Here is a 14300-nt window from a genome sequence, read left to right as displayed (position 1 = left end):
AGGTAAAGCTGTAGATATAGATGTAGGCGTGGTGTTGTGCTGGTTAGGTAAAGCTGTAGCTGTAGATGTAGGTGTGGTGTTGTGTTGTGCTGGTTAGGTAAAGCTGTAGCTAGATGTAGGCATGGTGTTGTAGATGTAGGCGTGGTGTTGTGCTGTTGAGAGGAAAGCACTGTATGGCTCACATGAGAATGGGTGTTCACTAGCAAGAACCACACTACAACCAGGAACGTTTGACCATTTATTTAAATGGATGAGCTCCGTCTCGGTGGAGTAAATGTGAGCTCCATCTCGGTGGAGTGAGAGATCCGTCACGGCGTAAGTGGTTTGGGGAGGTTTGGCGGGGTCCGGCCTACATCTGATCTCCGGGGAGTCCAGCAGGCGAGCGGCTTTGTCAGACCCCTTTGCTTCTTGGTACCTATGCAAGAGATAGAATGAGGAGGAGGCGGGGAAAGAGAGGAGGGAGAAGAGCACAAAAGGGTGGGGGGGAGGGGTGCATGAACGAGAGCCAAGAAGAGACAGTGGGTTAGGTGAGGTTATATTGATAGTATTCTGTTACATCACCACACAGCCATTTTGGTAGGAAAACAACAGGTGATTGTGATCAATTAACAGGTGATTACAATCAAGTGACACTTACAGCCAATGAGCTGTGTGTATTGTAACGCCATATTGGTAGGAAAAAGGCTTGTGACATCATCGGAATACTATGAATAGGCAGCTGAGTATACCTGGGGAGGCGTGGCTATGAACACCTGATTGATTGTGTGGTCCCGCTCAAGAAACTCGCTTTACAAGCTTCCAAAGGAGAGAGAGAGAGAGAGCGAGGCACCATGCTGGCTGGGTAAAGTCACCTGCCGTGGGGTAGAAAGACACAGGGGAGAGGATAAGCCAAGAACATTGGAGTAATCATTGACAGCCATCTCTCCTTCTCCGATTTCATTGCAGCTGTAGGTTCTCCCTCTTTAATATTCGCAAAATTCGCCCGTATTTAACCATAGCCACAACTCAACTTCTCGTCCAAGCACTTGTCATATCTCGCCTTGATTACTGCAATGTCCTCCTCGCCGGCCTCCCTGCCTTCGCTACTCATCCCCTTCAGCTCATCCAGAACGCTGCAGCCCGCCTGATCTTTAATCAAGCCAAATTCTCCCATGTCACTCCCCTTTTCCGTGACCTTCATTGGCTACCCATCTCAGCACGCATCAAATTCAAGACTTTAGTACTGACCTTCAAGGCAGTTCACTCCACAGCTCCTCCATACCTACGATCCATGATCAAATTCCAAACCCCCCACCGTTCCCTCCGCCCCTCCACCAGTGCAGGCCGTCTCGCCCCTCTGCCGCTTCATGGACCATATCGCTGCACTTCACGACTGTTCCCACACCTTGCACCAAAATGGTGGAACGAACTCCCCCCCGCAATCAGAACCACAGAAACATTACCATCTTTTCGTAAAAAACTAAAAACACATCTTTTTAGACCCCTTTGCTTCTTGGTACCTATGCAAGAGATAGAATGAGGAGGAGGCGGGGAAAGAGAGGAGGGAGAAGAGCACAAAAGGGTGGGGGGGGAGGGGTGCATGAACGAGAGCCAAGAAGAGACAGTGGGTTAGGTGAGGTTATATTGATAGTATTCTGTTACATCACCACACAGCCATTTTGGTAGGAAAACAACAGGTGATTGTGATCAATTAACAGGTGATTACAATCAAGTGACACTTACAGCCAATGAGCTGTGTGTATTGTAACGCCATATTGGTAGGAAAAAGGCTTGTGACATCATCGGAATACTATGAATAGGCAGCTGAGTATACCTGGGGAGGCGTGGCTATGAACACCTGATTGATTGTGTGGTCCCGCTCAAGAAACTCGCTTTACAAGCTTCCAAAGGAGAGAGAGAGAGCGAGGCACCATGCTGGCTGGGTAAAGTTACCTGCCATGGGGTAGAAAGACACAGGGGAGAGGATAAGGATCTGCAGTAAGTTAGCCTAGTCTCTAACGATCCAGTGAAAAAGCGGGGGACAAAAATAGACTTCCTCATAAAGTATTCAGATACAGGCTGTTTAAGGTTCTCTCTTGACTCCAGAATTGGGTTATTTTGGCATTTATTTTCTAATTACTGCTTTGATATTTATTTCCTTGTAAAGTAGCTGTGTCTGCTAAAATCAACCTCATTAGGGGGGCTACACTGACTGAGCTTAAGGAAAGTGGATCTCTATCACATGCAAGATTATGAGAGGGCATGTTCAATGATGTGTAGAATTGGTCTCCTTTTAAATATACCGTATGTCATGAGAATTGATACTTTATTCATTAGGGACAAACATAACACAAACTATGCATGGGCTCTGACTGAACAAATGTATATCCCACCAAAAATGATAGTAAAAGTATTGCAGCATTTAGCAGAGAGGCTATACAGGGATTTCGTGTGAATTCGGAACACACACACACACACACACACACACACACACACACACACACACACACACACACACACACACACACACACACACACACACACACACACACACACACACACACACACACACACACACACACACACACACACACACACACACACACACACACACACACACACACACACACACACACACACACCACCACCACCACCACCACCACCACCACCACCACCACCACCACCATCACCACCACCACCACCACCACCACACAAAAACATGAAAATCGGGTCAGAATGCTGAGTGAAGAAAATGCCATTGATTGAACAGAACTTTTATTAGTTATTCATGCACATGTCCACAGGAATGTCAAAGAGGTTTACATATAGGCTATGCAGATAATGATAGATTTTCTTTTATATATATAATAATAAATAAATAAATAAATAAATAAATAATATATAATATGTGACCTTTGCCCGTATGGTCAAAAAGTAGTCAAGGTTGTAATCCCCCCCCCCCCCCCCCAAACTGGAACTATTACATAGGTAATTAAATAAAACAAAAACTGAAAAGATAGTGGTTTCTTTTGTATGTGTAAATCTATCCACTTAGCTCTATGACTCATTTCCTGTGATATTATGGGCTTATCACAAGAAGGGGTGGGGGGTATTGGGTGCTCCATATATCCTCCATTTCCACCGTTCCTCCTCTCCCATTTTGCATGACTTTCTTTAATGCTCTCTTCTTCTGTCTCATCCTCTCCTCTCTGTTATCAGCCGGTGACCTTGCATGTTGATCTGGAGGTCAATCCATCCTCAGTCACCTCACGTGTGTTCTGTAACCAGTGGCTTGGCACAGACACACGCACACACATGGACAGGAGGTGGTTTAATGTACTGGCTGTCTTCATGCCATGGTGACTTTACAGTGTGAATTAAAAGCAGACACGTGTTTTTGTTGTCTTGCCATCAGCTGAGCGGACATGCAACACTAACGCTGTGTTTTTCTGTTTATGAGACCTCAACAGGCAAAACACAACAGCCAGGTGCCTCTATCACCCCATTGATTGATTGCATTTATTATAGATATAAAAGACAGCAAAATCCAAGGGATGTACATGTAAAAGTGCGGACACTTATTTCCAACATGGTCTCTGGTCTTTACACCTGGTTTTTAAATGTGAGCATTATCCAGCTAACTTATCCGGATAGTATCTGTAAACGGGGGAAACAGGCCACATTTAAAAAACAGGTGTAAATGGGCTGTATGTGTGCTTCTAGTACTGAAAGTCATTTCACAATTACATTTATTAGAAATTGAGCGAGCGCAAAGTGTGCTCCTTTCTAGCATCTCTCCCTGCCTCGCCCGCTGAACAGGCAGCGCTCATTTCTACTGTGCCTTGTTGCCCTCGAGGGGGCTCGCTACGCTCAACTGGCAGTTGAGCAATTGTGCACCGCGGAACCGGCCGCTCAATTTGACTTTAACTCTGCTCCCATAGTACTAGTATTAACCTAACCTAGTGTTTAGAGACCCGGATGTCTCAGGTTCAAGTGCTCGCAAGCATCTACCCTGCTGAAATGTTCTTGAGCAAGTCTGTCAATCCCCACCAGATCCATCATTGTTTCCATAGATACAGTCGGTCTTTCTGGGAACGCCCACAAAATGTTATACGGCTAGCGCACGAGTGGGGTTAAAAAAACATATCTCAATGGGCTGTCGCTGACTCACCAAAGGACGTGCTGGGCTCTACACTACAGGATTGGGGATTCTAGAGCAGGTACATAGACGTCTGTTCAGATGTGCGTTTACTGCGGTGGTTGAATCCCTGATCATGTCTGCCTGGGCTGGGCTAGCAGCTAAATGCTAACTATGCTGAATGGGGAGAATGGGGGGATTTAGCCCACCCTGACCACGCCCGCAACCAGCTACCCCAGCGTCTATGATGAGACACAGACTGCCTCTATGCAGTCGACCCCACATTTCACCTCTCTGGAGGGGGAGGAAGACAAAAAGAAAATTTACCCACGGGAGATCAATAATTTATTATTTACAAATGTTCTTTTTTCCAGCATGCCATAGATGCTGTGAGTGCTGGAGTCAGTCCGATTGGTGACACATCCTACAATTCCAGTTACTGGGACCTGGGCAGTGCCTTCTTCTTTGCTGGGACTGTCATCACAACTATCGGTAAAAGAAAACTCTGTTATGATATCTCCCCACTTTTTTTTACTCATTTTGCTTCAACCTGCTCTGTTTACCTATACTTCAGTTAGTGATTTCCTACATTTCCCAGAATGCCTTTTGACAACCCCCACAGAATGGGTGTGAACTTGTTGCATTCAGCTATGGGTTTGGACAGACCGACACTACCTCCCTTAAATGCAATTAATAACACTAAAACTGTCTGCGCTATCGCAACATTTTCTGTTATCAGACTCCATTGTAGCTGAAGTGGAAATATCTCAACATGGCATAATGTAAATTATCTAAAGGGACACCACCAGATACCAAAATGGGACCCGAAATGTGAGGTACATTGCCAATAGTGTTAAACGTGTTTCAGGATGGATTTTTCCTTTCAGTTTGGCTTTCTCTCACTACAATAATACCATAAATTCAGACTCATAAAAGGCAGCTGCACTCTCCTCCTCCCCCCTCTTCTCCTCCACCCTCTTATCGACACCCTCAGGTGTATTTGACAAATCCCTTTGCCCTCAGGAGGCTGTTAAAATGATGTGAAGCTGTAGCACATGGGATTTCACCTGTGAAGAGCAACAAACCCTCCCACTCTCCTGGCTCGCCTTGCAGGAGCCTCTCTCCCTCCTCACCGATGCAATTTTCTGTTCTGTTCTTTTGTTAAACTAGGCATCTCGCGCACTACGTGTGCTCGATTCCTAGGCTCGCCCGCTGCGTGGGCTCGCTATGCTATCACCCACCTTGCAGCTGGACCGCTGCGCGGGCTCACTGCTCTTATGACATCACTGATGATGTCACAATGTTATGAAGATTGGAGTGGATGTAGTTTGAGTCCTCAGCCACTTGGCGGTGACACAACTTTGCATCACTGATGACATCACAATTGCTCCAATGAGATAACTGATGACATCACTTCCAGTTGAGAGACATCACTGAAACAGAACAGACAGAGATGAAACACAGAACAGACAGAGATTGCCCACTCGCCCCTTTTTATAGATATATATATAGATTCCTGCAGCTCGACCGCTGTGTGGGCTCTTTTGCTCTTATGACATCACTGATGTCACAACTTCATATCTTATGACATCACTGATGACATTGCCCACATTGCTCCCTTTGATAGATAGATAGATAGATAGATAGATAGATAGATAGATAGATAGATAGATAGATAGATGTAGTTGTATAGTGTGTTGTTTAGTTCTAGTTAATAAATTATTGTTTTAACTTTAACTTTTTTTATGACTCCTCCTGTGTTTACAACCTGGCTCAAGGAAGTAACATTGGAGGGGTCACATGTCAAAGTAAAAGTTAAAACAACAATTTGTTAACTAAAGGAGAAATAACTGGACAACACAAACTACATTAAGAACAGAACAAAATGTGCATCTGTGAGACAGAGAGACCGAATGGTCTGAAGGCTTTTAAAGCTCAGGAAGCACACCAGGCCCAGGTGCACTCGATCAGCCTAACGACGATCCCTCCTGCAGGCTACAGGAGAGACACGCAGCCAAGTGGGAGGGTTGTCAGTGTCACACAACCTACATGCATTGCTAACATGCATGTTCTTCTGTTCTGTTAAGGTGTCGCTTCAGTCATTTACACAAGACCTCTGCATGTTTTTCTCTCAACCCCGTTCCCCTCAAAGGGCCTTTTGCTAGGCAAACATCTTAAATATAATACAAGTTTATTTTAATCAATTTGCCTTGCTGTTTACATTGAATCATATTCCGTAAAAAAAAAGCATAACATTTTCGATATACCCTCCCCATTAGGCATTGCCCAGATTGAATTGATGGGGAAATGACAATATTCCTGACCTGCAGTTGATTTGATTTGATTTTTTGGGGGGGATATCATTTTTTTTATTGTTTCCTTTTCTGACATCAGTTTAACAATACAACTGCAGACGGGACAGAACCCAAAACAAATAATCTTCAATTAAGTTGCATACAATATGACAGTGTCCGACTGCGAGTGCTTAATCTGAAAAGAAACATTTTCTCCAACCCCGTAAACTTAGTCCCATATGCAGTTGATTATACAAATTTGTTTTAAATGGTTAAAAACAAAAAAACACTAAGCAAAAACAAAAAAGCAAGTAAACGAATTCAAACTGAGACAGAAAAGAGAAAGAAGAAAAACAAACAAACAAAAACAAAATAGGAGACAAAAAACAAAAGATTTGATTTGATTTGAATTTATTTGGATATAAACACAGCAATCCAAGGGATGTACGAATCTGTCTGTGGTATTTTGCTCAGTTAATAGGAGACACCAGCTGATCCAATTTAAAGTCGCTCACCGTCTAAACTACTCCAAGCAGAAACTACACAGGATCTTCCCTTCTGTCTCACCACTGTGTGACAGGTGTCATGTGTCAGAGGGCACACTATCTCATGCCTTCTGGTTTTGCCCTTCACTAACGGGATTCTGGGCCAAAATATTTGACTGGTACTCTAAGGCTTACAAAATAACCTTGCAGCGGGAGGCAGAACTCGCCATCTTCGGCTGCTCGGAGTCCTCTCTGAACTTCCCTACAGTTGTGCAACAGTCTCTGACACTGGGGACAACTGTCGCCAAAAGACTCATCCTGAAGGAATGGAAGTCCTCCTCTTCACCTTCCTTTCAAGTATGGCTGATGGACATGGTTTCTGTTATACAGATGGAGAGAGTCAGGTTCCTGAGAACCAACTCGCTTAGAAAGAAACTACTCTAAGGCCTACAAAATAACCCTGCAGCCGGAGGCAGAACTCACCATCTTCGGCTGCTCGGAGTCCTCTCTGAACTTCCCTACAGCTGTGCAACAATCTCTGACACTAGGGACAACTGTCGCCAAAAGACAAAAGACTCATTCTGAAGGAATGGAAGTCCTCCTCTTCACCTTCTTTTCAAGTATGGCTGATGGACATGGTTTCTGTTATACAGATGGAGAGACTCAGGTTCCCTGGAACCAACTCGCTTAGAAATTTCTTTATTATCTATTTGGGACCCGTTTCTGGACTACTTTGACAAGGTTAAAAATGATCAGTGATCTGTGACTAGGGTTAGGGGTGATGGACAGCTTGCCCGGTCGGTTTCCTGTGGACCCCTTGGGTGGGATCCTATGCATAATATCCCTCATAAGCACCTTTTGCAGCTGGTAGCACCACGTTAACAATGCCAAATGTCAATGATGTATGTATTTCTTTTTCTTTTTCCTGTGCCTGAGCCTGTTTGTCTTGTTCGTTTATTGTTGTATTAAAAAATTGAAAATAAAATATAAAAATAATAATAAATAAATAAAAACAGGACATACAGTAACACATTACATAAAATGAACATTACAGAATAATCAAGGATAAAGGGAAACAAGAGATGTAAGCAACAAATGTTCGACAACTAGCTAAACAAAAGAAAATACACCAGCCACTATTCTAGCTTACTCAGCAGCTATCTTTTCAGAAGGTTCTCAAAACCACTCAGAGAGCCCGCAGTCAATGGCTGAGTTTCCCAACAAAGAAGCTTCTTAAGAGTTAAGAAGCTTCTTAAGGAGTTAAGAAGCTTCTTAAGGAGTTAAGAAGGCTCCAAAGAAGTGTTTCCCAAACGCCTTCTTAACAGTCGAGAAAAATAAAAAAAATAGAAGGCTCTTAAGAAGCATCTTAACTGGAGCGGCTCACTTGATGGCACTCTGAGCCCAGCAGTGGGCCACGACTCAGTGGTTGAGAAACACTGTTAACACCTAATCATGGTCATGTTAAACTTTATTAAACATTATTTATTTCAGACATGGACTGCAGTTCAAATTGCTTTATATACACAGCATACAACAAAACAGAGAAACACTACAGAATTTAAGCGACCTTGGGTTCTGTGAAAGGTGCTATATAAATCCACAACATTATAAAAGGAATCCATTCTGATTAGATAAATATAGCCTACGGTAAAACATTTAAAACACAAGTAACCATACATACAGGGGAGATTTTCAAGTGTTCCTCAATTTTAAACACTAAAGGGTGCATGAAAGAAAGGAAAAAGGGAAAAACACAAGAGGAACAGTGGACACAAGTATCTCCTTTTGCCTGATGCGGCTGGATCTGCCAGTGTTTTGTCATTAAGAAGGTGTTAAGAAGGCTCCAGACCCTTCTTACAAAACCTTCTTAACGAAAGATCATCTTAGCGCTAAGAAGCTTTTGGGAAACGCAGCCTTCTTAACGGAGGATAATTGGAAGATAATTTTAGGCTAAGAAGCAATCGGGAAACGCGTTGGCTTCGTTGGCTTCTTACGGGAGCCTTAAGAAGGGTCAAAGAAGCTTCTTAGCGCTAAGAAGCTTTTGGGAAACGCATGCCTTCGTAAAGAAGCAATTGGGAAACGCGTTTGCTTCTTAAGGGGGCCTTAAGAAGGGTTGAATTAGCTTCTTAGCGCAAAGAAGCTTTTGGGAAACCCAGCCAATGTCTTTAGGGATCTTGTTCCACTCCTCTCCCCCCGTGTAGGCGAATGTACTTCTTCCCACCTTGCGTTTTACATGAGCTAGTTTCAAGTCCGCTACACTAGCTCTGGTGTTCCAGCCGTGAGCGTCCCGAACAAACTGAAAATACTTGAAGTAATTTGGACACAGGTCATGCAATATTTTATAGACCATGATGGGTTTCAACTGTTGAACTCTACTTTCAATGGGGAGCCAATTAAATTCCTTAAAATGGATTGGGCTAATATGCGTTGCAGTTATGTTGGAGCCCAGAGATTCATTCATCTATTCTAGGCACTCGCTGATATGCTGCGGCCCATCCAGCTCAAAGGCAGAAACTACTTTCAGATAAATTTCAGTGGCGGTACTCGTATCCTCTCATCATTAATTTCACTGCCCCAAGAGACAATTATTTTCAAGAGTTTTACAATACAGCAACTAAACATCCAGTTTAAAGCTGGAAAATAAAGACCCTTCATTAAGAGGGCACTCTACAAATATTCCGTTCTCTAGGCATGCTCATATTAGTTTTAATCAGTGTTGGGGGTAACTCATTACAAAAGTAACATATTACATGTAATATATTACTTTTAGCAGTAACTCAGTAATATAACTTATTACCAATAGGATTTCAGTAATATTATACCAGTTACTTTGTCAAGTAACACAAGTTACAAATTGAGTTACTTTTTTAAAAATTAAACGACATTATTAAAATACAATCATTTCCGAATCAAATTGTGTGTTTTTATGCAAATAACCACTAAATAGATGACAATAACAAAGGAAAAGGATAACATTCGAATTTTGGACAGTTTACACTGACTTCAAGACGGTTGAAATTAGTTTTCGGGATGGTTCCAGGGCGGCGATGTCATTCTGCTACTGCTGTTACTTTGGTGAAAGTAAGGCAAAAGTAGTGTAATAAGTAACGAGTTACTCTACACAGACAGTAATATTGTAAAGTAACTTATTACTTTAAAATGAAAGTAACTAGTAATATGTATTATATTACATTTTGAAAGTAACTTGCCCAACACTGGTTTTATGAAACTGTCCTTTAAAATCATGTGCAAATGTAGCAATAGCATTATAAACATCATAAGGATAATGAGAGAACGGATGAATGGACGTGGTCAGAGGGATGTTATGCCTTCCTTATACAGTTATTTTGTTTCCATAGTGGGTTGAAATACAATGTATAGGCGCTGGCTAAGGTTATACCGGTCCCCTATCTCCCTTAGCTTGCTTGCCTTCTTCATTGTATCTGTGTCACTGCAGGACCATAATAAATGTAATTTTCTCTAAAGCCAACCTAATTATTGTCTCTCTAAGACCTTATTTACCTAAGATGCCTGCCCCAAGAACTCAGAGGCATGACATAAGAGCTTTGATTGATCAGCTTGCATAAGAAAGTCTTGATGATCTTCTTCTGCCTCTGCTTTATACTCTTATGACTTCACCTCCTCTACCTCCTCATCTGCCACCTCTTCTTGGTCCTCCTTTTCATGTTTTCTCTCCACTCATTTCTCTCTCCTCCTCCTCCTTGTCTGGCAGGTTATGGAAACATTGCTCCAAGCACAGAGGGCGGGAAGATCTTTTGTATCCTGTATGCCATATTTGGCATCCCTCTGTTTGGGTTCTTGCTGGCGGGGATTGGGGACCAGCTGGGGACCATCTTTGTGAAAAGCATCTTGAAAGTTGAGAAGATATTCAGGGTATGTATCATTATCATACTGTATTGCTGTTTGAATGCACACAATAAAATACTGCAGCTCCACTGCTCCCCACTGTGACAAGCCAAATATGATCTCAAAGCTATTACAATCCCATTCACTGAAGCAGCAAGCTACCTGTGATTCAGCCTTTTGTGTGTGCAGTCTGAGCAGAGAGGGTTGTGGAGTTGAGGTGTGACGGCTTTGTTGTCAAGGCCTGGTGTGTTTGATGGAGTGTGGAAGCAGCAGCGGGGTCACAGACAGAGAGTCAGGAGCCTGAAGAGCTTGAGTGGGCAGTAGATGAGCTCTGCGCGGGTGCCTCTTTACCAGTGGTGGCTGGTGAGCTTGGAGACAGGGGAGGAAGCTAGTGCGGCGACCAAAGGTCGCCGCCCCTTTTCGGCGGCAAATTTGGGCAAATTTGGGCAAATTTGGGCAAATTTGGGCAAATTTGGGCTTTTTTTTTTCACGTGTGCGTGCGCGCGTGCGCGCATGTGTGTGTGTGTATTTGCCATGTTTCCCATGCTGTCAAGCCTCTTAGCTTTCCACCCAGTGAGGAGCATTGCATTAGCACCCAGTGAGAGGACTACAGGACGGAACAGCACCTGGCACCTGAGGCGGTCCCAGGGAAAATATGACGTGTGCTCTGCTGCTGATACTCTCACCAACAAGCAGTTTTTGCCCAAAACGCCCAAATCTCATTTTAAATTAGCATTAGGATTAGACTGTTGTGATGTCATTATTCAGTTTTAACCATCAATAATTGTTCCTTTTCTCATTATTTCATTTCTCAGAGTAAATACTGTATATTTATTTCGAGATTTCTGTCAATTATTTGTGCTGTTATGGTTATAATTAGCCTAGTTACTCACTTCTACACTATCTTAGATTGTGTTACTTATGGATGGCATGGAATTATAGTGAAAATAGATTATCCCCCCTTTTTGCTGGGGACCCCACTTTGAAAACCACTGGCTTAGGCTAGAACTGTTGCGAGAAGGTTTCAGGATTTATCTCTATGCATTAGGCTGTGATTACTATTTATATAAATCTATTTATTCACATAGATTCATGATATATTATGGTATACAGCCTACCTGTGACATCAATGTTTTGATTCATCCTATGATGTCTCACACTCAGGTGTGCTTTCACAAGACAGGTGTTGTCCATTCAATCAGCTAACCTGTCTTTATAATGGCTGTCTTGCACTGTTTGTATGATACTTGACAAAGTCTATGGCCGAAACTGTTGTCAAATAGCGTTAAATTACACTTAATTGCATCTGGAACGAGAGTGTGTCTTCATGTGCACAGTGCTGCACTACTCATTTAGTTATCAACTTTGGAGCGTTATTTACCCCCCCTTCCTGACATCCTAGGTTGACATGCTTCATCCCAATCGATTCCTTATTTCTTCTACTTTCATATGATATAAAGATCACCACTCAAGCTTTAAAATTGAGCCCGCTGTCAGCTATCGATTTACAGGCCAAATTCAGTTAAAAAATGTGTGAATTTAAGCTTCGCGGGTTTTAGTATAAGAAACAGGATGAAACTTCAATACGACAAAAATAGCGCTGCTCGGTGAACCATTTCCACGCCGAATTTAATAGAAGGTTCGGATAACTTGAAATCAATTGACTTACTTGAATATCCGTGCTGTCTGTAGGGGAAACGCTGCAGTCGAGACGTTGCAAATATTCCAGTTTTCTGACATTGCAAAAAGCCCGTATCGCGCAGCTCAAGTCTCCCCGCAACTCGAAACTCGTTTTGGTGGTAATCCAATATCAACGACTGTCTGGCTTGTGAACACTTACTGATTGATAAAAAAGTAAATAAAAATAAGAGGGAAATATGATATGCTGCTACTGTCTCAGTAAATCCTTCCTGTCAGGTCAAGCAGTGGATTTCACCTCCTTGATTCAGCGTGACCACAGACCAGGCAGTGGAACAACGTTGCCGATTTTCAGACGTATTCAGCATTGGACAATACAGAATGTCAATCAATGTCAAGCAATCGATCTATCAAACAACAACCAATTAGGGTTTCACCTGGTTTCACGGGCTAAGGGAGAGCTCCCCTCCTCCTCAATCTGATTCGTTGGAAAACACATCACTCTCACTGTTTTCTGTGAATTGCAAGTCTTTTTCAACCAATCTTATTTTTTCATTAGATAAATTACCAAATAAATCAAGCCCACAGGGCGGGTGTTTTTTTAATCCCCTCCCCCATGCTGGGACCAGGGCCAGAGTGACTCGTCTGCATGGAGCTATATAATGAATGAAAAAATGAGCGTCTGCACATAAGAAAAAACACATTTGATTGATATTTTATTATAAAAAAAAATATGAAAAATGAAAAATATAAAAATAAAAATAAAAAATATTTTTTTTTTATATATATTTTTTTTATATAAAATCCCCAATCTAATAGAGGAGGACCATCCTCCTATGCCTCACTGGAAAACCTCCTCTGCTCTTTACACTACAAATGATCCGGGAGCTTGAGTTTCTGTGCCAAAAGAAGGATTTGTGTAGGTTACCTCTTTACGAGGGATCAGCCGATCAGCATTTTGGTAAACAAACAGCATCACTGGGTGGAAACGGCAATGGGACCTATGGAGGCTGAGCTTGAGCGTCTCACTCTAGCTGTGCTGTTTACATTTTTAAAACTGCAACAGTTCACACAACTTTAACACGACATGCATATATTATACATCAAACTCTTGAGCTACTTCTGCTCTCACTCAGAATTTCAACATATAAGCGATGTGATGTATAGTTTCTGAGATATTAATGTTTGTTTGGCACAACTCATACTAATTAACTGCCGCGGGATTCCGCATTTCTGGGTGGCTGTGACGTCATGCTGATTCGTCCTATTAATATTCATCAATGTGATCTTGTGGCATAAAAAAGTCCAAGTCCAGGCACTCTTGTTGGTTTGAAAGTTGAAACGTCTTTCTTTGGAGATGTTCTTTAATTCAGATGTTAAACAACACAGTCTGTGCCTTCCCCTGAGTGTTAAACACATAGCGTTTTGTTCAGACAAAGACCTTTCATGTATTTTTTGTCTTTGTTCACTGGGTTAGCCAAATCATTATTGGCTGTGTGGTTCATTAAGCCACAACGATGTCTCTGAGCTTCGTTAATCACAGCATCTTCCACAGTATTGTTTCTAAGATGTTTTTTGTTGTTATTTGTTTGCCTGACCCAGTTGTCATTTGCCTGCTTGCCCCATTTTGTTTCCTCAGCAAAAACACAAACAGATCAGCCAGACAAAGATCAGAGTGACGTCCACCATCCTGTTCATCCTGGCTGGCTGTATCGTGTTTGTCACCTTCCCTGCTGTCATCTTCAAACACATCGAGGGCTGGACCACGCTGGAGGCCATCTATTTTGTCGTCATCACTCTCACCACAGTGGGGATAGGAGACTATGTGGCAGGTATAAGGATGGCTGTTCACTGTGTATGTTGCTGTTTTGTAGAAGGTTGAATTTGATGGCTGCATGC

The 14300-nt window shown here is 42.5% G+C and overlaps 1 protein-coding gene across 1 annotated transcript in view; it reads left to right on the top strand.

Moving 5' to 3' along the window:
* Positions 1–14300, top strand: part of kcnk10b (potassium channel, subfamily K, member 10b) — a gene marked incomplete at both ends in the record, with an annotated part of 38095 nt that overhangs the window by 22061 nt on the left and 1734 nt on the right. Inside the window, 3 exons of the mRNA XM_083633046.1 lie at positions 4492–4609; positions 10630–10790; positions 14041–14233. Of these exons, the coding sequence (XP_083489172.1) occupies positions 4492–4609; positions 10630–10790; positions 14041–14233 (472 nt within the window). The remainder of the gene's footprint in view (positions 1–4491; positions 4610–10629; positions 10791–14040; positions 14234–14300) is intronic.

The sequence above is a fragment of the Poromitra crassiceps genome (genome assembly GCF_964638095.1).
Source record: "Poromitra crassiceps genome assembly, chromosome: 3".
NCBI lineage: Eukaryota > Metazoa > Chordata > Actinopteri > Beryciformes > Melamphaidae > Poromitra > Poromitra crassiceps.
The sequence above is the reverse complement of the archived record's forward strand: the minus strand, read 5'-3'. Positions and strand labels throughout refer to the sequence as shown.